This window comes from Pristiophorus japonicus, chromosome 2, assembly GCF_044704955.1.
Source record: "Pristiophorus japonicus isolate sPriJap1 chromosome 2, sPriJap1.hap1, whole genome shotgun sequence".
Classification (NCBI taxonomy): domain Eukaryota; kingdom Metazoa; phylum Chordata; class Chondrichthyes; family Pristiophoridae; genus Pristiophorus; species Pristiophorus japonicus.
Genome location: NC_091978.1, coordinates 7,871,865 through 7,899,259, shown reverse-complemented (window position 1 = coordinate 7,899,259; position 27,395 = coordinate 7,871,865). Strand labels below are relative to the sequence as shown.

General features: G+C 47.9%; 1 protein-coding gene across 1 annotated transcript in view; it reads right to left on the bottom strand.

Moving 5' to 3' along the window:
- Window positions 1–27,395, bottom strand: part of LOC139228386 (dysferlin-like) — a 254,499-nt gene that overhangs the window by 37,721 nt on the left and 189,383 nt on the right. The window contains exons 13-18 of the mRNA XM_070859520.1: window positions 26,460–26,563; window positions 23,765–23,833; window positions 21,909–21,952; window positions 19,096–19,178; window positions 6,997–7,032; window positions 1,568–1,683 (exon numbers count right to left, since the gene is read on the bottom strand). Coding sequence (XP_070715621.1) covers window positions 1,568–1,683; window positions 6,997–7,032; window positions 19,096–19,178; window positions 21,909–21,952; window positions 23,765–23,833; window positions 26,460–26,563 — 452 coding nt within the window. The remainder of the gene's footprint in view (window positions 1–1,567; window positions 1,684–6,996; window positions 7,033–19,095; window positions 19,179–21,908; window positions 21,953–23,764; window positions 23,834–26,459; window positions 26,564–27,395) is intronic.

Genomic DNA, 27,395 nt, shown 5'->3' with positions numbered 1-27,395 from the left:
GACAAGCACACAAACCACTCAGCTCAAGGGTGAAGTCAGCCTACTGCGTCCACACCTCACTCTAGCTCGCAGTGAACAGCATTGCCCTCCTGGGGGAATATACAACTAGGGGGCATAGTCTCAGAATAAGGGGCCGCCCATTTAAAACTGAGATGAGGTGGAAGTTCTTCTCTCTGAGGGTTGTACATCTGTGGAACTCTCTGCCCCAGAGAGCTGTGGAGGCTGGGTCATTGAATATATTTAAGGCGGAGATAGACAGATTTTTGAGCGGTAAGGGAGTAAAGGGTTATGGGGAGCGGGCGGGGAAGTGGAGCTGAGTCCATGATCAGATCAGCCATGATCTTATTGAATGGCGGAGCAGGCTCGAGGGGCCAAATGGCCTACTCCTGCTCCTAGTTCTTATATTCTTATGTCTTTCTTTTTATGCGGCTCGGTGTCAAATCTTTGTTCGGTAATGCTCCTGTGAAGCATCCTGGAAGGTTTTACTGCGTTAACAGCACTCTATAAATACAAGTTGTTATTATTTACAGTGATCCGTTGGCAGGAATGCGACCAGTGTTTAGCTTGGAATCGATATGCCCATCTAATCCTTGTGGCAAGTTTCAACTTGAAGGAACTTCCTGAGGATGATCTCGGGGCTTGAGGTGAAGCTGAATCCCGGAGCGTGATGTACAGAAATTTGAACACCAAACAAATAAATGATTCATCGCGCTTCCTCTCCAAAAGAATAGGGATTAAGCTGCAGATGTGTGACGTCTTAGTATCCGGGAGGGGAGGGGCGGGGGAGAGAACAGGGAATGCTGGAACGGAACCAGCAGATGCCTTAAACTGAAGATATCCAACTCCCAACTACCTCAACACTATGTACAGGGGGCGATCGACCACCTGGCCACTAGTCATTAGTTGATGATCGCACTCCACCTTGGACCCTACGTAAACTCGGCAGCCCGTGTCCTAACTGCTCCTATTTCTTATGTTCTTCGGGGAATGCGATAAACTGCTCAATTAATGCAAGTTCTTTCCTTACTTTTGGCAAACTTCGTGCTGTCCTGCACTTCGGCTTTTGAACCTTCACCTTGTAATGTACGCATCTGTGAGTATGCCCACAGGTTTGTAGAGCTGTTGGTGCCCCTTTATTAAGGGGGCACTTGAATTAAATTTGATTACAGGTACAACACAAATAGTTGTAGAGCTGTTGCAATGGGCGTGGCTTAGCCAGTCACGTGATGTTCACAAGACTCAATAAAACCCCAGCCAGTTGGGTTTAGGCCATCCACAATGAGATTTGCAGTTGTGACCCTAGTGGAAGAACTGGTAATGTGTACTGTGATTGTTAAACCTTTGTTAATAAACCAACTAGTTCTTAATAGCAATGTGTCGCTATGAATTCTTAAGCAAAGAACCCATGAAGCAAATACATTGCACACCACAGCTTCTCAGTGTTAAAATACAGCATTGCTCATTGACTTTCCATTGCAATCAACCACTTGGAGGATTACTTTCCACTGATGGGCTGCTTGCGGGGCAAGCGGCGGATGGATACGTGGAGAGACTCCGCGCTCCGTACCTTTCCGAGGTTCATGTCTACGTAAGGGTCAGGGAATCCGGTAAACTCTCGCGGGCTGCCATACAGGTTCACGAAGCAGGGTCCGAAGGTCGGGAGGTACCCCAGGCCGTCATCAACTGTCCGAGAGCAACACAGGGAACACAGAGAGGTGCAGAGGAAAACATGACTTTGTGTTAGAACTTAGGCAGAAACCCAACCGCCCCTCTCCGTCCTAATCCCCACCCCTCCCAATCCCAATCCCCAACCCTCCCGATCCCAATCCCCAACCCTCCCGATCCCAATCCCCAACCCTCCCGATCCCAATCCCCAACCCTCCCAATCCCAATCCCCGGCCCTCCCCCTCCCCAATCCCCGGCCCTCCCCCTCCCGATCCCAATCCCCACCCCTTCCCCTCCCCAATCCCTACCCCTCCCCCTCCCGATCCCAATCCCCACCCCTCCCCAATCCCTACCCCTCCCCCTTCCAATCCCAATCCCCACCCCTCCCCATCCCAATCCCAATCCCCACCCCTCCCAATCCCAATCACTACCCCTCCCCCTTCCCATCCCAATCCCTACCCCTCCCCAATCCCTACCCCTCCCCCTCCCTCTCCCAATCCCCTCCCCATCATAATCTCCTCCCCCTCCCCCACCCCTCCCCAATCCCCGGCCATCCCCCTCCCCAATCCCTACCCGTCCCCCTCCCTCTCCCAATCCCCTCCCCATCATAATCCCCTCCCCCTCCCCCACCCCTCCCCCTCCCTAATCCCCGGCCCTCCCACTCCCCAATCCCTACCCCTCCCCCTCCCTCTCCCAATCCCCTCCCCCACCCAATCCCCTCCCCATCCCCACCCCTCCCTATCCTAATCCCCACCCTTCTCCCTCCCCAATCCCCACCCTTCTCTCTCCCCAATCCCCACCCCTCCCCCTCCCCCTCTCCATCCCAATCCCAATAGTGATTTAACATTTTGAGGACCATGGAGGTAAATGTTTCCATTGTATTGAAACAATAAATCACAGTATGTGACCATGAGGGGTTTTGATTGAGTAAATAAGGAGAAACCGTTTCCGCTGGCAGGAGAGTCCGTAACCAGAAGACACAGATTTAAGGTAAGTCGCAAAACAACCAGAAGGGAAGATGAGGAGACACTTTTTTTACGCAGTGAGTCATGACGATCGGGAACGCGCTGCCTGAAAGGGCGGTGGGGGCAGATTCAACAGTAACTTTCAAAAGAGAATTGGATAAATAGTTGAAGGGGAGAAATTTTCAGGGCAGTGGGGAAAGAGCAGGTGAGTGGGACTGATTGGAGAGCTTTCACAGAGCTGGCTCAGGCACGATGGGCCGAATGGCCTCCCTCTGTGCTGTATGACTCTATGTGAGTTCTGGACTCCCCGACCAGAGGAAACAGTTTCTCTGTATCTACTATCGAACCTCTTTATCATCTTAAACACCTTGATTAGATCACCCAAATAAGCACCAAAATACCAGGCAAATCAGCACCAAAATGATCAGACTACGGACTGATGTGGACATGATGGTTATGAACATGGTTATTTTACTGGACGCATAATCCAGGAACATGAGTTCAAATCCTACTAGGGTAGTTTGAGAATTTGAATTGGAAAAAAAAAATCTGGAAATATAAATCTAGTCTCAGTTAAAGTGACCATGATTGGCTTGTCGTGAATAACCAACTGGTTCACTGATATTTTGTTTAGGGAAGATAACCTGTCGTCCTTACCCGGTCTGGGCCTATATGTGATTCCAGTCCCACACCAAAGTATTTGGCTCTTGACTGCCCTCTGAAGTGGCCGAGCGAGACACTCGGTTATACAAAGGCAACCACAGAAAGCCAGCCTTGCCAGTGACCCCCACATCCCGAGAATGAGTTTTGCAAACTCCGAGATGCGAGATGTTCGAGAACATGAGATGTGAGAGAAAGGTTACACCAACTCCAGGTCCCCCAAAACCCAACAGTAAATCACTTCTTCCTCCGGATCTTTCACCGATCAAATTACCTGTCACAGCACCATTGAAACCTGAGGAGTCCAAGGGTTTGTAAACCAACACGGGCGTCAACATCATCACCATCAATACCATCACCATTAACACCAACACCAGCACCAACACCAACACCAGCACCAATACCAGGCTTGCTCAGGCCACAGCAGCCAGAAGGCCATAAATTGTACCCATAATACAAAATGAAGAGCAGCCCGTCAATGAATTCAAAGACGGAAGCTGAGTGCAACTGTCTTGTCAAGACCAGTCAATGGACTCTCCACTTCTGACTCATTGGTGTTTTTGTTGTGGGGGGAAATGGAACAAGGACTTGGACGATCCTTCCTTGTCTTTCTTCATCAATTAGTTCCATCTGTTCGGGTAGAAGTAGGTCACATTTAGTTGGAGAGGACGGCCACTGTGGCAAAGGAATGCTCGCAAGACAACGCGAGGCGATTTTTTTTTTAGAGAAAGGGACGGATATGGTGAGCGTGGGCCGAGAGCAATCAAACACTTACATGGTTGGGGGGTTGGGCTTGTTCCTGTGAGAGTACCACTGTCTCCTCTTACTCCAGCCATCAGAACTGCCCTGTATCAACTCCCCACAAGCGGCCACTGGGAGGCGCACAAGAGCAACCCAACAATGACTCTGCGTCTGTCTGGAGCGACTACCACGGGTACGGCAGCATAATGGTTATGGTACTGGACTAGTAATCCAGTAGGCCTGGGCCAATGATCTGGGGATGTGAGTTCGAATCCCACACTGGCAGCTGGGGGAATTTAAATTCACTTAATTAAATAAATCTGGAGTTAAAAAGCTAGTATCAGTAATGGTGATGTGGACACCAGCGAATTGTCGTTAAAAAACCTATCTGGTTCACTAAGGTCCTCGAGGGAAGGAAATCTGCTGCCCTTACCCGGTCTGGACCTATATGTGACTCCAGACTCACAGCAATGTGGTTGACTCTTAATTGCCCCTCGCAAGTTGCCTCAAGGGGCAAGGGCAATTAGAGATGGGCAATAAATGCTGGCCTTGCCAGTGATGCTCACATCCAATGAATAAAAAAACAAAACATGGATTTCTAGGATCAATAATCTAGAAGGTTATGCTGATAGGGTGAGATTAAGTGGAGTGTGGAGCATATAAACACTGACATGGCCCATTCCTGAGCTGTAAATTTGGTATTTCCCATTCCCCCAAAATACTGTTGCCCCGACTGAAGCGTCTGTATAAACACACACATATATACAGACTGCCTTTGGAGATATTTTGCAATCGTTTATTATGGGTACATGGGAAGCCACTCACACACATGCAGCAGAAGGTGAGATTGGGTGTTTGTTGAGTTTGGAATGACCACAAAGGCACAGCAGACGTTACGTGGCCAAGTAGTGTTCGAGCTGGCCAAAACCATAAGCCCTCTTGATACACCGCATCCATCTACCAACAAGGCGAGTTTTCTTCTGCCGTTGGCGTGAGTGGGAGGGGAGGTTCCTACACCCAAGGCCGATTAAAGGGAGGGGCAGAGAATGGACATATCCTATATGGTGGCAGTGATGGGGGTACATTGCGATTTTCACCGGTTTTATACCGAGCCACCATCAACTCTATCAAACCCTTTCAACGCTTTGCTGTTGGGAGAACCAAGGATGAGGGTTGGGCTAGGTTGGCCCCCCCCCCACCGCTCCCTCAAACCAGCGTTGAAATATCCTGCTGACGCTCGCGGTTCCGCCCTGCGGATGGGCAATGGCCGCCCGGGGCCAGGGGTCAGGGCCCGATGGGAGATCCTCCAATGTTAACCTGACTCGAATCAATGGAAGCGATGTTCAACTGAGGTGTCAGTACATTGGCCATCCGTATACACCCCGTATGTACGATTCGCCTCTTCAATCAGCCCAATGGAACAGAAAACTGGGCAGGGTGCACAGCAGGCAGCCAATCCCTCACCTCCCGGGAAGTGACCTCCAGCTCAAGTCCAACACAGCTCTCTAGCAGCTTCAGGAGAGGAAGGGAGAGAATTATTAAAATGCCTGTAATAGGAAGCAGGCTGGATTCCTGTGTTAGGTTCACTGGGAGGCACACAAGAGCAAACCAACAGCGACCCATGGGCTTCTCGAGTCAACGTGTAGAAGGTGGTGCTGATAGGGTGAAGGTGGGAGGAGGCTCTTGTGTGGAGCATAAACACCACCCGTGTTCCATCCCAACTTGTAAAACCAATTCTGCACCGCGGGTATCAGCCATGAACCAGCTTCCACGTCAGAGGCCACACCTGGAATACTGCGTGCAGTTTTGGTTTCCATATTTACGAAAGGATATACTTGTTTTGGAGGCAGTTCAGAGAAGGTTCACTAGGTTGATTCTGGGGATGAAGGGGTTGACTTATGAGGAAAGGTTGAGTAGGTTGGGCCTCTACTCATTGGAATTCAGAAGAATAAGAGGTGATCTTATCGATACGTATAAGATTATGAAGGGGCTTGACAAGGTGGATGTGGAGAGGATGTTTCCACTGATAGGGGAGACTAGAACTCAGGGGCATAATCTTAGAATAAGGGGCCGCCCATTTAAAACTGAGATGAGGAGAATTTATTCTCTCAGAGGGTTGTAAATTTGTGGAATTCTCTGCCTCAGAGAGCTGTGGAGGCTGGGTCATTGAATAAATTTAAGATAGAGATAGACAGTTTCTTAACCGATAAGGGAATAAGGGGTTATGGGGAGCGGGCAGGGAAGTGGACCTGAGTCCATGATTGGATCAGCCATGATCATATTGAATGGCGGAGCAGGCTCAAGGGGCCATATGGCCTACTCCTGTTCCTATTTCTTATGTTCTTATGTAAAGCAGCGTCCAGGTCAGAAAGTTAAAGTACGGGGCTGACTTATGATTGGACGTTGAAAAATTCCTTCATTATCATCGCAGCGGGAGCTGGCCGATAGAACGCATGGATGGATGGCTTCAAAAGGTGGCTCTCTGCCTGCTCTCTCTCTGCCCCGCCTCTTCCAGCCACACCGGCAGTGCCCTCTGCTCCACCCCCTTGCCTCCACACCCGTCCTTCACAACCCTCACTCTGTAAAAGTTGCCCCTGTGCATACTGCATGTCTTTCCTCGCGCCCCCCCCCACCCCACCCCACATCTGACGCTCTCCGTAACACTGAGGTGCCCAAACTCATGCATGCGCGATAGTCGGACGCAAATATGCAACGGACCCAGAGGGAGGGAGAGAGGTGCCTTTAACCTTCCGTCGGGTTCCGTTGACGGCGGGAGACTCGTCAGCAAGTTACGCAGCCAAAAGCGAGAGCACGTGCGGCAAAAAATAAAACCTCAAGCGGAGCCTCGCTCAAATGTCACTGGCACCCTACAGCCACTGCGAGCAAATCTACCGTAAATGATGCAAAAACACCCCCAGCCCCCGCAAATAAATGAATAGAAAAAAAAACATTGCTCAAGACCTACAGCCGCTGATGGTTTCGGACGTCGCTGGGGACAGATCTGAAGCACAAACAAATGGAAAAGAAATGGAGACAGTTAGAGGTTGAGGGGGCAATAGGAGGAGAACAAAATGGAGAGAGAGAGGGAGCGAGAGAAGAGGGAAGGAAGGGTTAAGCACTATCACCCCTACGGGTACTCAGAACAGTCGACTCTGATCCCTCCGCCATTCATCAGCCCATCGATTGGGTGAGCACGTCCTGATAACCAGAGCCAACTCGCGAGTAACATCACAGAGAGATTTCTCTGCTGCAATGAGAGAAGCGGGACCGAGAACAAGACGTGTTGAGCCTGGAGTTCCCTAGGCCCTCCCAGCACAACAGGGGTCAACAAGGAGGTCATCATCTTCTGTGTTGCATTTGCTGGGGTGTGGTGTGGAACGTGGTGATGTTCTACTGGTGAAATGGACCATGTGTAGAATGTTCGAGTATCACCTGTTTCCAGAATACAACTCAACCAAGTTCCCCATTCAACGTCAACATCTGCCTCAACAGATCGATAGGAATCCCACCGACCATCTCAACTAAAGGATATTGCAGCACCATCACTCGGGAAATATCTGTACACTGACTGGTGTCTCTCAGTCCCTTTCAGGGAGATATCTGTACACTGACTGGTGTCTCTCACTCCCTTTCAGGGAGATATCTGTACACTGACTGGTGTCTCTCAGTCTCTCTCCCTCATGGAGATATCTGTACACTGACTGGTGTCTCTCAGTCCCTCTCCCTCAGGGAGATATCTGTACACTGACTGGTGTCTCTCATTCCCTATCCCTCAGGGAGATATCTGTACACTGCCTGGTATCTCTCACTCCCTCTCCCTCAGGGAGATATCTGTACACTGACTGGTGTCTCTCAGTCCCTATCCCTCAGGGAGATATCTGTACACTGCCTGGTATCTCTCACTCCCTCTCCCTCAGGGAGATATCTGTACACTGACTGGTGTCTCTCACTCCCTCTCCCTCAGGGAGATATCTGTACACTGCCTGGTATCTCTCACTCCCTCTCCCTCAGGGAGATATCTGTACACTGCCTGGTATCTCTCACTCCCTCTCCCTCAGGGAGATATCTGTACACTGCCTGGTATCTCTCACTCCCTCTCCCTCAGGGAGATATCTGTACACTACCTGGTATCTCTCACTCCCTATCCCTCAGGGAGATATCTGTACACTGACTGGTGTCTCTCACTCCCTCTCCCTCAGGGAGATATCTGTACACTGACTGCTGTCTCTTAGTCCCCCTCAGGGAGATGATTGCCCAGAGATTTAGCGGATGTTATCCCGGCAGTGCCGCTCCCACGATTAGCATCCCGGGCCGGCGTACGCCGATGCCGTCATCAGCATGTGCAGCGACCAATTGTCCGTCATTTTTATTTGTCGGCCGACTCTTGGGTGAGCCCGACAATGGCGGCCCTCGTGCAGACCGAGCTGCCATGGTGCCTGGCTGGTGGCCAAGTAGCTCCAACCAAAGGGCCTGCCTGCACAGAGCGTAGCAGCCCTTCCCTTTAATTGAAGGGGAGAGGCCTTGGAGCCCGTCCCCCAGGTTCTGGAACGCCCCTCTGAGGAAGCGGAGCACCGGAGACAGTGCCAGAGACAGCGCTCCACCTCCTATGATGGGCGCACGTGTCCAATCCTGTGTCGGGGGCGAGACTTCCGTGCCGATAAAAGTCTGTCATTCTACACATCGGGACAGGAGATCATTCACCCCTCCAGCCTCTTCTGCCATTCGCTTGGATCATGGCTGCTCTGTGCCTGAATCCAATTTGCTCTGTATCCCTCGATACCCTTATCCAACTTAACTCTAGCGATCTCAGTCTTGAAATCTCCAATTGAACCCCAGCATCCACAACCTTTTGCGGGAAGGGAGTTCCCGATTCCAACTACACTCTGTGTGTGGAAAAAATGCTTCCGAATGTCACTCCTAAATAGCCGAGCTCTAATTTTAACACGATACCATCTTTGGAACGTAGGAATGGTCAGACAAGAAGTTGGCCAAATTTGCCTTGTACCTTCCTGGTAGTCACATGATCATCCAGTCATAGGCAGTACCTCGGAATCGAGGAAGGCTTGCTTCCACTCCCAAAGTGAGTTCTTTGAAGGCTGAACAGTCTGATATGAGAGCCACAGACCCTGTTACAGGTGGGACAGACATTCGTCGAGGGAAGGGGTGGGTGGGGCTGGTTTGCCGCACGTTCCTTCCGCTGCCTGCGCTTGACCTCTTCACGTTCTTTGCATTGAGACTTGAAGAGCTCAACGCCCTCCCGGATGCACTTTCTCCACCTCGGGCGGTCTATGGCCAGGGTCTCCCAGGTGTCAGATGATACAATAATGGATTGTTGACCAATCACAGCAACAATCTAGATGAGTGAGTGTACAACAGACCCAGGCATGAGGTGAGGAAAGCCCCTAGTGGTGCAAAGTTTTGGGAACTGCAGGTCCAAAGCTCACTACACGCACCACATCGTGTCTCAACTTATGCACATACCGTGTCCCAAGATATGAGCTCTGGATTACCCGTCCCATAAGTTAGCTCTTTAAGCCCCGTATCATTCTGGTGAATCTGCCCTCTAACCCGCTCCAAGGCCAATATTTCTTTCCTGAGGTGCTTTGGTACAGACTCATCGTGACGTCTCGACTTTTGTTTCAATCCCTTTCCATAGAAATCTCAAAATACCATTTGTCTTCCGAACTGCTCTTTTGTAACCGTTCGTTCAACCTAAGGATTGGTGTGAATGGTTAGAACCAAGCCAGGGTAAGGTTCAATGGACTTGGCACAGTTACAGGAAGGAACAACACATTAACTGGGCCAGGGTATCGAAAAGAACTTGCATTTCTATAGCACCTTTCATGACCTCAGGATGTCCCAAAGCGCTTGACAACCAATGGAGTCACTGTTGTAATGCGACAGTCAATTTGCGCACAGCAAGCTCCCACAAACAGCAGTGAGAGAAATGACCAGACAATCTGTTTTAGTGATGTTAGTTGAGGGATAAATATTGGCCAGGACATCGGGGAGAACTCGCCTGCTCTTCTTCGAATAGTGGCCATGTGATCTTTTTATGTCTGCCCGAGAGGGTAGACAGGGCCTCTGTTTATTGTCTCATCCTAAAGATTGCCCCTCCAACAGTGCAGCACTCCCTCAGCACTGCCCCTCCGACAGTTCGGCGCTCCCTCAGTACTTCCACTCCGACAGTGTGGCACTTCCTCAGTACTGCCCCTCTGACAATATGCCGCTCCCTCAGTACTGCCCCTCCAACAGTGCGGTGCTCCCTCAGCACTGCCCCTCTGACAGTGCGGCACACCCTCAGTACTTCCACTCCAACAGTGCAGGGCTCCCTCAGTAATGCCCCTCTGACAGTACGGCGCTCCCTCAGTACCGCCCCTCTGACAATATGCCGCTCCCTCAGTACTGCCCCTCCAACAGTGCGGTGCTCCCTCAGTACTGTCCCTCCGACAGTGCGGCACTCCCTCAGTACTGCCCCTCCAACAGTGCAGGGCTCCCTCAGTAATGCCCCTCTGACAGTACGGCGCTCCCTCAGTACCGCCCCTCCAACAATGCGGCGCTCCCTCAGTACTGCTGCTCCGACAGTGATGCGTTCCCTCAGTACTGCCCCTCCGACAATGCGGCCCTCCCTCAGTACTGCCCCTCTGACAATATGCCGCTCCCTCAGTACTGCCCCTCCAACAGTGCGGTGCTCCCTCAGTACTGTCCCTCCGACAGTGCGGCACTCCCTCAGGGGCAGTACACAGCCTCAAAATACGGGGACACAGCCTCAAAATACGGGGGCACAGCCTCAAAATACGGGGGAGCCAATTTAAAACCGAGTTGAGAAGGAATTTCTTCTCCCAGAGGGTTGTGAATCTGTGGCATTCTCTGCCCAAGAAAGCAGTTGAGGCTAGCTCATTGAATGTATTCAAGTCACAGATTGATAGATTTTTAACTAATAATGGAATTAAGGGTTATGGGGAGCGGGCGGGTAAGTGGAGCTGAGTACACGGCCAGATCAGCCATGATCTTGTTGAATGGCGGAGCAGGCTCGAGGGGCTAGATGGCCTATTCCTGTTCCTAATTCTTATGTTCTTATGTTCTCAGTACTGCCCCTCTGACAGTACGGCGCTCCCTCAGCATTGCCCCTCCAACAGTGCGGCATTCCCTCAGTACTGCTCCTCCGACAGTGCGGCGCTTCCTCAGTACTGCCCCTCTGACAGTACGGCGCTCCCTCAGTACTGCCCCTCCGACAGTGCGGCGCTCCCTCAGCACTGCACTGGAATACCACCCTAGATTATGTCATCAGGTCTCTGGAGTAGGGATGGGAGACTTTAGCTATAAGAAGGTATTAAAGAAACTGGAAATCTTTAACAGAGGACGGTAAGAATAGATCTGATAGAGGCAACAAAATGATGAGGAGTTCTGATACGGTAAATAGGGAAATGGTCTGTGAGCCAGTTATTAAAGGACATTGAGTGAAGACCATTAGCAAACGAATGAAGGTGAAAGTTCAGAGAATTCTTTCACACTGGGGTTGTTAGGGTGTGGATTGACTGACCAGAAACAGCACCAGAAGTACAATAGTTAAAGGTATGGTGGCATAGTGGTTACGTTACTGGATTAATAATCCAGAGGCTTGGATTAATGATCTGGAAATGTGAATTCAAATCCCACCACAGCAGCTGGGTATTTAATTTCAGTTAATTAAGTAAATTTGGAATAAAAAGCTCGTTTACAGTAATGGTGACCGTGAAACTACTCGATTGTCGTAAAAACCCATCTCATTCACTAATGCCCTTACCCAGTATGATCCTGTATGTGACTCCAATGTGGTTGACTCTTAACGGCCCTCTGAAATGGCCCAGCGAGACACTTGTTCAAGAAGGCGGCTCACCACCAACCTTCTCAAGGGGCAATTAGGGATGGGCAATAAATGCCGGCCTTGCCAGTGACACCCACATTCCATAACTGAATTTTAAAAAGGTAGAAGTGGAGAAATATTTAAAAAATAAAATTGTGCAAGGATAGGGCGATCGGGCATGGGCCTAACTGGATGGTTCTTTCAGAGAGCCAGCACTGACACAATGGGCCCCTTCTGTGCTCCAAAAATTCGAGGATTCTGCATGGACATATTATTGAGAAACCTACTTGAAAGAAAGAACTTGTATTTTGATAGCATCTTTCACGTCCTCAGGATGTTCCAATGCGCTTTACTGCCTCGGAAGCACTTTTTGAAGTGCAGTCACTGTTGTAATATGAAGGCCGCTGCATAAAAGCATCAAGGTTGAGAAGAATGAGAATTTGTGTGGCAAGGGATGGGGGGAACAAAAGGGATTAGAGAAATGAGGAAATGTTGACACCAAGCTTGGCTAGCAGAAGCCTATCGGAGGAAGGAAAAATTGAGAGAGCAGAGCAGTTCCACAGTATCGAGATAGTGGGAAAGAAAGGATTGAGTGGGAGATTGTATAATGAGCAGTTATCATGGGCGACTTTAATCTACATATAGATTGGGCTAACCAAACTGGTAGCAACACGGTGGAGGAGGATTTCCTGGAGTGTATAAGGGATGGTTTTATAGACCAATATGTCAAGGAACCAACTAGAGAGCTGGCCATTCTAGACTGGGTGATGTGTAATGAGAGAGGATTAATTAGCAATCTTGTTGTACGAGGCACCTTAGGGAAGAGTGATCATAACATGGTAGAATTCTTCATTAAGATGAAGAGTGACACAGTTAACTCAGAAACTAGGGTGCTGAACTTAAAGAAAGGTAATTTCGATGGTATGAGACGTGAATTGGCTAGGATAGGCTGGCTAATGATACTTAAAGGGTTGACGGTGGATAGGCAATGGCAGACATTTAAAGATCACATGGATGAACTTCAACAATGGTACATCCCTGTCTGGCGTAAAAATAAAACAGGAAAGGTGGCTCAACCGTGGCTAACAAGGAAAATTAGGCATAGTGTTAAAACCAAGGAAGAGTCACATAAATTGGCCAGAAAAAGCAGCAAACCTGACGACAGCGAGAAATTTAGAATTCAGCAGAGGAGGACAAAGGGCTTAATTAGGAGGGGGAAAATAGAGTATGAGAGTAGGCTTGCAGGGAACATAAAAACTGACTGCAAAAGCTTCTATAGATATGTGAAGAGAAAAAGATTAGTGAAGACAAATGTAGGTCCCTTGCAGTCAGTAGCAGGTGAACTTATAATGGGGAACAAAGAAATGGCAGTCCGATTGAACAAATACTTCGGTTCTGTCTTCACTAAGGAGGACACAAATGACCTTCCGGAAATACTAGGGGACCAAAGGTCTAGTGAGAAGGAGGAACTGCAGGAAATAATTATTAGTCAGGAAATTGTGTTAGGGAAATTGATGGGATTGAAGGCTGATAAATCCCCAGGGCCTGATAGTCTGCATCTCAGAGTACTAAAGGAAGTGGCCATAGAAATAGTGGATGCATTGGTGATCATTTTCCAATATTCTATATCCTCTGGATCAGTTCCTATGGCTTGGAGGGTAGCTAATGTAACCCCACTTTTTAAAAAAGAAGGGAGAGAGAAAATAGGGAATTATAGATCGGTTAGCCTGACATCGGTAATGGAGAAAATGTTGGAATCAATTATTAAAGATGTAATAGCAGCGCATTTGGAAAGCAGTGACAGGATCGGTCCAAGTCAGCATGGATTTATGAAAGGGAAATCATACTTGACAAATCTTCTAGAGCTTTTTGAGGATGTAACGAGTAGAGTGGTCAATGGAGAATCAGTGGATGTGGTGTATTTGGACTTTCAAAAGACTTTTGACAAGGTCCCACACAAGAGATTGGTGTGCAAAATTAAAGCACATGGTATTGGGGGTAATGTATTGACGTGGATAGAGAACTGGTTGGCAGACATGAAGCAAAGAGTAGGAATAAATGGGTCCTTTCCAGAATGGCAGGCAGTGACTAGTGGGGTATTGCAAGGTTCAGTGCTGGGACCCCAGATATTTACAATATATATTAATGATTTGGAAAAAGGAATTGAATGTAATATCTCCAAGTTTGCAGATGACACTAAACTGGGTGGTGGTGTGAGCTGTGAGGAGGATGCTAAGAGGCTGCAGGGTGATTTGGACAGGTTAGGTGAGTGGGCAAATGCATGGCAGATGCCGTATAATGTAGATAAATGTGAGGTTATCCACTTTGGTGGCAAAAACAGGAAGGCAGAATATTATCTGAATGGTGACAGATTAGGAAAAGGGGAGTTGCAACAAGACCTGAGTGTCATGGTACATCAGTCATTGAAAGTTATCATGCAAGTACAGCAGGCGGTGAAGAAGGCAAATGGCATGTTGGCCTTAATAGCAAGAGGATTTGAGTATAGGAGCAGAGAGGTCTTACTGTAGTTGTACAGGGCCTTGGTGAGGCCACACCTTGAATATTGTGCACAGTTTTGGTCTCCTAATCTGAGGAAGGACATTCTTGCTATTGAGGGAGTACAGCGAAGGTTCACCAGACTGATTCCCGGGATGGCAGGACTGACAAATGAAGAAAGACTGGATCGACTAGGCTTATATTCACTGGAATTTAGAAGAATGAGAGGGGATCTCATAGAAACATAAAAGATTCTGCCGGGACTGGACAGGTTAGATGCAGGAAGAATGTTCCCGATGTTGGGGAAGTCCAGAACCAGGGGTCACAGTCTAAGAATAAGGGGTAAGCCATTTAGGACCGAGATGAGGAGAAACTTCTTCACTCAGAGAATTGTGAACCTGTGGAATTCTCTACCACAGAAAGTTGTTGAGGCCAATTCGTTAGATATATTCAAAAGGGAGTTAGATGTGGCTTTTACGGCTAAAGGGATCAAGGGGTATGGAGAGAAAGCAGGAATGGGGTACTGAAGTTGCATGATCAGCCATGATCATATCGAATGGGGGTGCAGCCTCGAAGGGCCGAATGGCCTACTCCTGCACCTACTTTCTATGTTTCTATGTTTCTAATCACAAAGTTGAAGAGAGTAATTATGTCTGAGATAAGAGTGCTGACAGGTTCGGTGGGAGATTACAATTTATATTCTCACTGCTGTGTTCAAGTCTCTCCATGGCCCTCACCCCCTCCCTATCTCTGCAACCCTCTGAGATATGGGGGTCCTCCAATTCTGGCCTCTTGCGCATCCACTATTTCCATCGGCCCACCTTTGGTGGCCGTGCTTAGAGTTGTCTGGGCCCGAAGCTCTGGAACTCCCTCCCCTCAAGGGAGTATGGGGAACGGGCAGGGAAGTGGAGCTGAGCCCATGATCAGATCAGCCATGATCTATTGATAGACGGAGCAGGCTCGAGGGGTTCTGGTGGCCTACTCCTGCTCCTATTTCTTATATTCTTATGTTCTTAAAACTCTCCGCCTCTCTCCTCCTCCTTGAAGACCCTCCTTAAAACCTAACTCTTTGACCAAGCTGTCCTAATATCTCCCTGTGTGGCTCAGTGGGAGGCTGATAACGCTCCTGTGAAGCTCCTTGGGATGTTTTACTGTTTTAAAGGTGCTGTTTAAATGCAAGTTTTGTTGTTGGCTAGGAGGGAGGTTCCAAGTTGCTGGTACTGCTGAGTGCACCCGTTTTACGTGAGGTAACTGAGCTCTGAGCGGCCAAATACTATTACGGTAATCACTGCCCTGAGTGGATTAGTGTTTCTAAATTTAGCAGACAGAGAGGCCAGTCAGTAACTCTCCAGCACCATCTGTTTGGTGTGTCTGTCAGAACACAAAAAGATGTTAGACAAGCAACAGCAAAAGAAACATATTTGCAGAAAAGCGACTTAAAGGACGGTGCTAAATGTGGGGCGATATTAGAATTACATAAAAGAAGGCAGGAACTTGTATTTATATAGCCCTATTTCACGATCTCAGGGCACCCCTTTACAACCAATGAAGTACTTTTGGAGTGTAGTCACTGTTGTAATGTGGGAAACGCAACAGCTAATTTGCGCACAGCAAGCTCCCACAAACAGCAATGTGATAATGACCCAGATAATCTGTGTTTGTGATGTTGATTGAAGGATAAATATTGGCCCAGGACACTGGGGGTAACTCCCCTCCTCTTCTTGGAAATAGTGGCCGTGGGATCTTTTACATTCACCTGAGAGAGCAGACGGGGCCTCGGTTTAACGTCTCATCCGAAAGACAGCATCTCCGGCAGTGCAGCACTCCCTCAGTGGTCAGTGGATTGAACAAAAACTTTAGATGATTGAATCTTGGCCTTTATTGCAATGGGGATGGAGTATAAAAGCAGGGAAGTCTTGCTACAGTTATACAGGGTATTGGTGAGGCCACACCTGGAATACTGCTTGCAGTTTTGTTTTCCATATTTAAGGATATACTTGCACTGGAGGCTATTCAGAGAAGGTTCACTAGGTTAATTCCAGAAATGAGGGAGCTGACATGAAGAAAGGTTGAGTAGGTTGGGCCTCGGCTCATTGAAGTTCAGAAGAATGAGAGTTGATCTTATTGAAACTTGTAAGATAATGAGAGGGCTCGACAAGGTGGATGCAGAGAGGATATTTCCACTCATAGGGGAAACTGAATCAAGAGGACATAACGGGGCAGAAATCCCGGCCTCCGCAGGTCCGGAGTGTGTACAGAGTGTCTATGGACCCGGGAAGGCATCGCAAAAGCCGGTTTTCAGCGCATAATGCGCATGCACTGAAAACCGGCTTTTCCGATCTGGGAGCTAGGACTTTCGCATGGGCAGGATTGCGGTATTTACCCATATCTTGCCCAGCAAATGTCCTCATAATTCTTGCGACTGATAAACGCAGGTGCATAGCCTACTTTTGCAGGTCGCAAACGTTTAACAATACACAAAAACATCTTAAAATTAAGTTATAAAAACACATTTTATTGTTAACCCCCCTCCACTACGGTAAGTTTATTTTAAAGCATAAGTTAAAAAACCTTATAAAAAAATCGGTTACAATTTTTTTTTATATAAGTCATTAATAACTTTAATTTAAATGAATTTTAAATATGTAGTGTATTTTTCAATTTTTTTATTAGTGTTTTGGCTGTTTGGGGGAGTTTCTCAATCGTAACAATGGGAACTCCAAATTACAGAGTGCCCATTATTATGAATGAGAAAATACTGTACCTTGATTGGCTGCCCAGAGCCATGTGACTGCAGCTCCAGCCCTGCGCACATCCCGACGTGCACGCGCAGAGACGCGCAGTCAGCGCAGGCCTCAGGACCGGGAACTCACGTGGGCACAGCAGCTTCAGGTAAGTGCGCATTTTTTTTTTCCTTTTTCCAGTCGTTTGCCCGCGGGAAGACCGCGACCGGGATTTCGAGGCCAATCTCAGAATAAGGGGCCGCCCATTTAAAACTGAGATGAGGAGCAATTTCTTCTCTCAGAGGGTCGTAAATCTGTGGAAGTCGCCGCCTCCGAGAGCTGTGGAAGCTGGGACATTGAATAAATTTAAGGCCGAGATAGACAGATTTTTGAGCGACAAGGGAATAAGGGGTTATGGGGAGCGGGCTGGGAAGTGGAGCTGAGTCCATGATCGGATCAGCCATGATCGTATTAAATGGCAGAGCAGGCTCGAGGGGCCGTATGGCCTACTCCTGCTCCTATTTCTTATGTTCTTATGTTCTAAGTGTGATCTATGTCAGGTTGGAGGTAGTGTCAACTTGTCACTGTTGTTAGGTAAGAAAATGTGACCGACATCTTGCACAGAGCAAAGCCCCTAAAACAGGAAGTGATAAATAACCAGGGCTTTTTGGATCTTGTTGTGCTGCCACGTTACCTACATTACATTGGCTGTAAAGCGCTTCTGGAACATCCTGAAGTCATGAAAGGCACTATATAAATGCAAGTGGTTGTTGTTGGCCCAATATTCCCCCACATTTAGCAGGTTATCTGCTCTGTGTGTATATTATCCGGTTGTGTTGTTCGTATTTGGCAGCTCACCGTGAGAACTCAGTGTTCACCAGATTTTTACCTGAGCCATGAGACAGTCAGGCAGGGCAACTGGTGTGATGCCTAACATTATCTTTATGAGCAGTGAAGGTTAAGTGGAGACATTATTGAGGTGTTCAAAATTATGAAGGGTTTGGATCAAGTAAGTCAGGAGAAGGGGTTTCCAGTTGCAGTAGGGTGGGTAAACAGAGGGCACAGATTTAAGATAATTGGCAAAAGAACCAGAGGGGAGATGGGAGAAGTTTTTTTAACAAAGCGAGTTGTTGTGATCTGGAATGCGCTACCTGAAAGGGCGGTGGGAGCTGATTCAATAGTAACTTTCTAAAGGGAATTACAGGGATATGGGGAAAGAGCATAGGGGAGTGGGACTAATTGGATATCTCTTTCACAGAGCCGGCACACAGGCACGATAGGCCGAATGGCCTCCTTCTGTGCTGTATCAATTGTCAATCAGCTCATGGGTGGTCAGAGTTTGGGGCAGTTCGAATACAGCTCCCAGTGAGTGTGAGCACAAAGTTCACAACCTCCTCAGTTGGAAGAATTGCTGAGAGGACACCGGATGGCGAGTGTGGAAAATAGTAGTGGCAGACTGGTGCTTCAACCTATCATAACCACCATTGAACGTCAACCTATCATAACCATCAATAAACGTCAACCTATTATAGCCATCACTAAATGTCAACCTGTCATAACCACCATTGAACGTCAACCTATCATAACCATCAATAACCGTCAACCTATTATAGCCATCACTGAATGTCAACCTATCATAATCACCATTGAACGTCAACCTGTCATAACCACCATTGAACGTCAACCTATCATAACCATCAATAAACGTCAACCTATTATAACCATCATTAAACGTCAACCGATCATAACCATCACTGAATGTCAACCTTTCATAATCACCATTGAACGTCAACCTATCATAACCATCAATAAACATCAACCTATTATAACCATTAATAACCGTCAACCTATTATAACCATCATTAAACGTCAACCTATCATAACCATCATTGAACGTCAACCTATCATAACCATCATTAAATGTCAACCTATCATAACCATCCTTGAAATTCAATCTGTCATAACCATTACTAAATTTCAACCTGCCATAAGTACTCACCTTCAATCTCTCCTCCTGGGGCTGAGATTTTTGACATGCACAAGTAAGTTGTGCCGATCACATCATTGTGAGTTAAGCGATCCCTGTTTGAAGTAAAGCACATTAACAAAGGTCACCCATAACCACACACCCAACTGACCGGCATCCAAGGTGCGAGTGTTTATAAGAACATCAGAAATAATAAGGGAGCATTCGCCGATCACCCAGCGCTTCATGGAACTAATCTATCATGCGAGATATATAAGATAGATTCAGCTTGTCCAGTCCTCTCCTCCCACAGCCTATGTACGCTCCCTCCTACCATGGACTCTGTCCACCCATTTAATCTCCTCCCACAGCCCATGTACACTCTCGCCTATAAGAAAATAAGAACATAAGAAATACGAGCAGGAGTAGGCCATATGGCCCCTCGAGCCTGCTCCGCCATTTAATATGATTGTGCTGATCTGATCATGGACTCAGGTCCACTTCCCTGCCCGCTCCCCATAATCCCTTATTCCCTTATCGTTTATGAAACTGTCTATTTCCGTCTTAAATTTATTCAATGTCCCAGCTCTCTGAGGCAGCGAATTCCACAGATCCACAACCCTCTGAGAGAAGAAATTTCTCCTCATCACAGTTTTAAATGGACGGCCCCTTATTTTAAGAGTATGCCCTCTAATTCTAGTCTCCCCTATCAGTGGAAACAGCCTCTCTGCATCCACCTTGTCAAGCCCCCTCATAATCTTATACGTTTCGATAAGATCACCTCTCATTCTTCTGAATTCCAATGAGTAGAGGCCCAACCTACTCAACCTTTCCTCATAAGTCAACTCCCTCATCTCCAGAATCAACCTAGTGAACCTTCTCTGAACTGCCTCCAAAGCAAGTGTATCCTTTCGTAAATATGGAAACCAAAACTGCACACAGTATTCCAGGTGTGACCTCACACCCTGTACAACTGTAACAAGACTTCCCTGCTTTTATACGCCATCTCCTTTGCAATAAAGGCTAACATTCCATTGGTCTTCCTGATCAGTTGCTGTACCTGCATACGAACCTTTTGTGTTTCATGCACAAGTACCCCTAGGTCCCGCTGTACTGCAGCACTTTGTAATTTTTCTCCATTTAAATAATAACTTGCTCTTTGATTTTTTTCTGCCAAAGTGCATGATCTCACACTTTCCAACATTATACTCCATCTGCCAAATTTTTGCCCGCTCATTTAGCCTGTCTATGTCCTTTTGCAGATTTTTTGTGTCCCCCTCACACATTGCTTTTCCTCTCATCTTTGTATCGTCAGCAAACTTGGCTACGTTACACTCAGTCCCTTCTTCCAAGCCGTTAATATAGATTGTAAATACTTGGGGTCCCAGCACTGATCCCTACGGCCCCCACTGGTCACTGATTGCCAACCCGAGAATGAACCATTTATCCCGACTCTCTGTTTTCTGTTAGTTAGACAATCCTCTATCCATGCTAATATATTACCCCCAACCCTGTGAACTTTTATCTTGTGCAGTAACCTTTTATGTGGCACCTTGTCAAATGCCTTCTGGAAGTCTAAATACACCACATCCACTGGTTCCCCTTTATCCACCCTGCTCATTACATCCTCAAAGAATTCTAGCAAATTTGTCAAACATGTCTTCCCCTTCATAAATCCATGCTGACTCTGCCTGACCGAATTTTGCTTTTCCAAATGTCCTTCTATTGGTTCTTTAACAATGGACTCCAACATTTTCCCAACCACAGATGTTAAGCTAACTGGTCTATAGTTTCCTGCTTTTTTCTGCCTCCTTTTTTAAATAGGGGCGTTACATTTGTAGTTTTCCAATCTATCCACTGTTGGAATATTGATAGTGTCCTCTACCTTAAAGACTGATTCAAAATATTTCTCTCCCCACCCATTTAATCCCCTCCCACAGCCCATGTGTACTCTCCCCTATCAGTGACTCTCCCCACCCATGTAATCTCCACCCACAGTCCATGTGTACTCTCCCCTATCAGTGACTCTCCCCACCCATGTAATCTCCACCCACAGCCCATGTATACTCTCCCCTATCAGTGACTCTCCCCACCCATGTAATCTCCACCCACAGCCCATGTATACTCTCCCCTATCAGTGACTCTCCCCACCCATGTAATCTCCACCCACAGCCCGTGTATACTCTCCCCTATCAGTGACTCTCCCCACCCATGTAATCTCCACCCACAGCCCGTGTATACTCTCCCCTATCAGTGACTCTCCCCACCCATGTAATCTCCACCCACAGCCCGTGTACACTCTCCCCTATCAGTGACTCTCCCCACCCATGTAATCTCCACCCACAGCCCGTGTACACTCTCCCCTATCAGTGACTCTCCCCACCCATGTAATCCCCTCCCACAGCCCATGTATACTCTCCCCTATCAGTGACTCTCCCCACCCATGTAATCTCCACCCACAGCCCGTGTATACTCTCCCCTTTCAGTGACTCTCCCCACCCATGTAATCTCCACCCACAGCCCGTGTATACTCTCCCCTATCAGTGACTCTCCCCACCCATGTAATCTCCACCCACAGCCCGTGTACACTCTCCCCTATCAGTGACTCTCCCCACCCATGTAATCTCCACCCACAGCCCGTGTACACTCTCCCCTATCAGTGACTCTCCCCACCCATGTAATCTCCACCCACAGCCCGTGTACACTCTCCCCTATCAGTGACTCTCCCCACCCATGTAATCTCCACCCACAGCCCGTGTACACTCTCCCCTATCATGGACTCTACTCTTTACTGTGAATGTTGCTCATCAGCAATGCAAGAGCTGTATTAATTAAATATAACTCACCAGTCCGTGACCCGGATTCTCATTTTCTCACACATGGAGGGAAACTGGTTAAAAAAAACAGATATTAATCTCGTTTTTTATCATCTCCATAAAAGCACATATTTCACTGTGAACGCTGGGAGACGAGTGGGACATAGAGGAGACACACTGGGGATCAATGGGATATAGATGATACACTTGTGGACAACAGGATGTAGAGGAGACACGCACAAAAACAATGGGATATAGAGGAGACTCACTGGGGAATAATGGGATATAGAGACACACACGGAAACAACGGGATATTAAAAAATAGACTTGGATTTATATAGCGCCTTTCATGACCAACAGACGTCTCAAAACGCTTTACAGCCAATGAAGTAATTTTGAAGTGTAGTCACTGTTGTAATCTGGGAAATGCGGCAGAAATCTTTTGCACAGCTCCCACAAACAGCAATGCGATAATGATCAGATAATCTGCTTTTGTTATGGTGGTTGAGGGATAAATATTGGCTCAAGACACCAGGGATAACTCTCCTGTTCTTTTTCAAAATAGTGCCATGGGATCTTTTACATCCACCTGAGCCCTCGTTTTAAACATTTCATCTGAAAGATGGCACCTTCGACAGTGCAGCACTCCCTCAGCACTGCACTGGGAGTGTCAGCCTAGATTTATGTGCTCAAGTCTCTAGAGTGGGCCTTGAACCCACAACCTTCAGACCCACAACCTCCAGAGTGTGTTACCCACTGAGCCACAGTATATAGAGGAGACTCACTGGGGTATAATGGGATATAGAGGAGACACTCATTGGGGAAACAATGGGGTATGGAGCAGACTTGGGAGTTTTCCATATGCGCTATCTACCCCACACTAACAAGCCCAGCATTTATTGCCCGTTCATTGAGAAGGTCATATACATTGAGAATTAACCATATACAGTAGACACCTCAAATCACTGGAGAAATACCACCAACGATGTCTCCGCAAGATCCTGCAAATCCCCTGGAAGGACAGACGCACCAGCGTCAGTGTTCTCGATCAGGTCAACATCCCCAGCATCGAAGCACTGACCACACTCGACCAGCTCCGCTGGGCTGGCCACATTGTCCACATGCCCGACACGAGACTCCCAAAGCAAGCGCTCTACTCAGAACTCCTACACGGCAAGTGAGCCCCAGGTGGGCAGAGGAAACATTTCAAGGACACCCTCAAAGTCTCCCTGATAAAGTGCAACATCCCCACCGACACCTGGGAGTCCCTGGTCAAAGACCGCCTTAAGTGGAGGAAGAGCCTCCGGGATTGCGCTGAGCACCTCGAGTCTCGTCACCGAGGGCATGCAGAAACCAAGCGCAGGCAGCGGAAGGAGCGTGCGGCAAACCAGACTCCTCACCCACCCTTTCCTGCAACCACTGTCTGTCCCACCTGTGACAGAGACTGTAATTCCCATATTGGACTGTTCAGTCACCTGAGAACTCACTTTTGGAGTGGAAGCAAGTCTTCCTCGATTTTGAGGGACTGCCTATGATGACTCCTTTGTGGGCATCACTAACAAGCCCGGTATTTATTACCCGTCCATTGAGAAGGTCATGGTGGGCTATCTTCTGTAACGCTTTGATAAAACTGAATGGTATGCTCGGCCACTTCAGAGGGCAGTTCAGAGTCAACCACATCGGTGTAGGACTGGAGTCACATATAACCAAAGACCGTCGATATACTGTGGGATACACAAGTCAGGTTCATCGCCATGGTAACATTGTATGATTTGTGCTTTTACTCCCATGCCTGAGTTAACTCCCCAACACTGTCTCACTGCGGTGTGCTCAGTTATATTCCAGATAGACATGTACCCTGGACACGACAGTGAATGCTTCCTTACCCTGATTGGCAATACAAGGCTCTGGTTCCATTGTGGGTTAGCATTCTTCTCGATGATCTTACTGCAGACCTGAAAGAGACAGCAGGGCATATAAGAACATAAGAAATAGGAGCAGGAGTAGGCCATACGGCCCCTTGAGCTTGCTCCGCATTCAATAAGATCATGGCTGATCCGATCATGGACTCAGCTCCACTTCTCCGCCCACTCCCCATAACTCCTTATTCCCTTATTGGTTAAGAAACTGTCTATCTTTGTCTTAAATTTATTCAATGTTCCAGCTTCTTCAGCTCTCTGAGGCAGCGAATTCCACAGATTTACAACCCTCTGAGAGAAGAAATTCCTCCTCATCTCGGTTTTAAATGGGCGGCCCCTTGTTCTAAGATCATGCCCTCTAGTTCTAGTCTCCCCCACCAGTGGAAACATCCTCTCTGCATCCACCTTGTCGAGCCCCCTCATAACCTTATACGTTTCGATAAGATCACCTCTCATGCTTCTGAATTCCAATGAGTAGAGGCCCAACCTACTCAACCTTTTCTCATAAGTTAACCCCCTCATCCCCAGGATCAGATCATGGCTGACCCTCACCTCTGCTTTCCCCTTCCGATCCCCATATCCCTGGATTCCTCTGTTGTGTATTATCCCACTCTGTTGTGTGGGATAACCGCAGGATCGTTTCAGCATAGGAGCCAATTCAGCCGTTCAACCTGTGCCAGCGTTTTAAACAGGGCGATCCACTTGAAACACATTTCCCTGAACCCTTTGTTGTATTTCAAGTAACGTTAGTCAGAAAAGAAAATTTCTGAATACCAATTCGTATGAGTAATTTGAGACCTGACATTGAATCATAAAATCCTGGAATGATACACAGGAGGCCATTCGGCCCATCGTGGTTCGTTCACAGAGCTCTCCTTAGTCCCACTCCAGCTGCTCTTTCTCTGTAGCCCTGCCTATTCGTCCTTAGATAGAATTTACAGCACAGAAACAGACCATTCAGCCCAACCGGTCCGTGCCGGTGTTTATGCTCCACACGAGCCTCCTCCCACCCCATCACCATATCCTCCTATTCCTTTCTTCCTCACGTAACTCTCCAGAGCCCCGGTAAATGCATCTCTGCCTTACATCACAACCACTCCCTGTGGTAGCTGTTACGTATGCAACACCTTGTAACCAGCATTCTACCACCACCAGAGGGCGCATCTGTTGTGAGTCCCAAGGGATCCCAGCATCCCTTGGGAGCACTGTATATAAGCAGGCCTCCCATGCTGTACCAGCACTCTGGAGTCAGAATAAAGAGACTACGGTCACACTTACTCAAGTCGACAGTACTCAGTCACATTGCTTTATTTGAGACAACACTGTAGCGAGTTTTATACTCTCACCACAGAGCAAAGGGGTCTCAACTGAATTCTTTACAGGATTTATTGACCAGCCCCTAGTTTTAAATGAACACAGCAGGGAGCGATGGCACTAATGAACCGGTTGGGGTTTTTAAATAACAATCTGGCAGCTTTTGTGGTGATTTATTTCCTGCTACAAGCCCCACATTTGTTTAAATATATTAATTCATGGGATGTGGGCATCGCTGGCAAGGCCCACATTTATTGTTTATCTCTAATTGCCCTCGAGTGGATTTCAGAGGGAAGTTAAGAGTCAACCACATTGCTGTGGGTCTGGAGTCACATGTAGGCCCAGACCGGGTAAGGACGGCAGATTTCCTTCCCTGAAGGTCATTGGTGAACCAGATGGGTTTTTACGACGATCCGGTAGTTTCATGGTCACCATCACTGATACTAGCTTTTTATTCCAGATTTATTTAATTAACTGAATTTAAATTCCCCAGCTGCCGTGGTGGGATTTGAACTCCCGTCTCAAAATCGTTTGCCCATGCCTCTGGATTACTAGATAACCACTATGCTACCATAGCCTAAACATCATTTATAAATATAAATAGAGGCATACAAAAGTACAAAAGCCAAGCAAGTTATGATGAACCTGTATAAAACACTGGTTTGGCCTTAACTGGAGTATTGTGTCCAAGTCTGGGCATCGCACTTTAGGAAGGATGTGAAGGCCTTAGAGAGGGTGCAGAGGAGATTTACAAGAATGGTTCCAGGGATGAGGGACTTCAGTTATGTGGATAGACTGGAGAAGTTGGGGTTGTTCTCCTTGGAGCAGAGAAGGTTGAGAGGGGATTTGATCGAGGTGTTCAAAATCATGAGGGGTCTGGACAGAGTAGATAGAGAGAGAAACTGTTCCCATTGGTGGAAGGGTCGGGAACCAGAGGTCACAGATTTAAGGCGATTGGCAGAAGAACTAAAAGCGACATGAGGAAAAACCATTTTACGCAGCGAGTGGTTAGGATCTGGAATGCACGGCCTGATTGAATCTGGCTCCGGCGTTCGATCGTGGCCTTCAAAGAGGAATTGGATAAATACTTGAAGGAAAAACAATTTCAGCAACATGGGGGAAGAGTGGGGGGAGTGGGATTAACTGGGTTGGTCTTTGAAGGAGCGAGCGGAGGCTCGATGGGCCGAATGGCCTCCTTCTGTGATGTACGATTCTATGATCCTCTGATCATCGAGTTGGAACTTGCCATCGTGTGGTTTGAACTCACAATGGTTGGATTGTTAATCCAGTCCCATAACCGCTAGGCTATCATGCCCATGCCCCGAGGGAATGTGCTGTATCATCTCACCGTCTTCCCGGCGAAGCTCACGTCCACAAAAGGGTCGACGAGATTCTTCTTGTTGCTGTCGAATCCAAAGAGCTGCTTCACGCTGTCGAGAACAGCGTCATCCACTACCCGACCAGAGAGAGTAAGAACACCAGTGAGGAGAACATAGGAACATAAGAATTAGGAGCAGGAGTGGGCCATTCGGCCCCTCGAGCCTGCTCCGCCATTCAATAAGATCATGGCTGATCTTCGACCTCAACTCAACTTTCCTGCACTATCTCCATATCCCTTGATTCCCTTAATATCCAAAAATATATCGATCCCTGTCTTGAATACACTCAATGACCCAGCCTCCACAGCCCTCTGGGGCAGAGAATTCCAAAGATTCACCACCCTCTGAGTGAAGAAGTTTCTCCTCATATCAGTCCTAAATGGCCGACCCCTTATTCTGAGACTGTTTCAGTCACTGAGCAAGATGACATAATAACATTAATATTATTTTTTTCTCCATGTGGTAACATTTTCTACCTTCTAAACTCTGTGTCAGCATTTAGACAGCACACAGCTTAGATACAGAGTAAAGTTCCCTCGGCACTGTCCCATCAAACGATCACCATGTGGAGCCCTTGACCCCCAAGTGGAGCCCTGAACCCCCCATGTGGAGCTCTGTACCCCACATGTGGAGCCCTGTACCCTCCATGTGGAGCCCTGAACCCCCATGTGGAGCCCTGTACCCCCCATGTGGAGCCCTGAACCCCCCATGTGGAAACCTGTACGCCACATGTGGAGCCCTGTACCCTCCGTGTGGAGCCCTGAACCCCCCATGTGGAAACCTGTACCCCACATGTGGAGCCCTGTACCCCCCATGTGGAGCCCTGAACCCCCCATGTGGAAACCTGTACCCCACATGTGGAGCCCTGTACCCTCCGTGTGGAGCCCTGTACCCTCCGTGTGGAG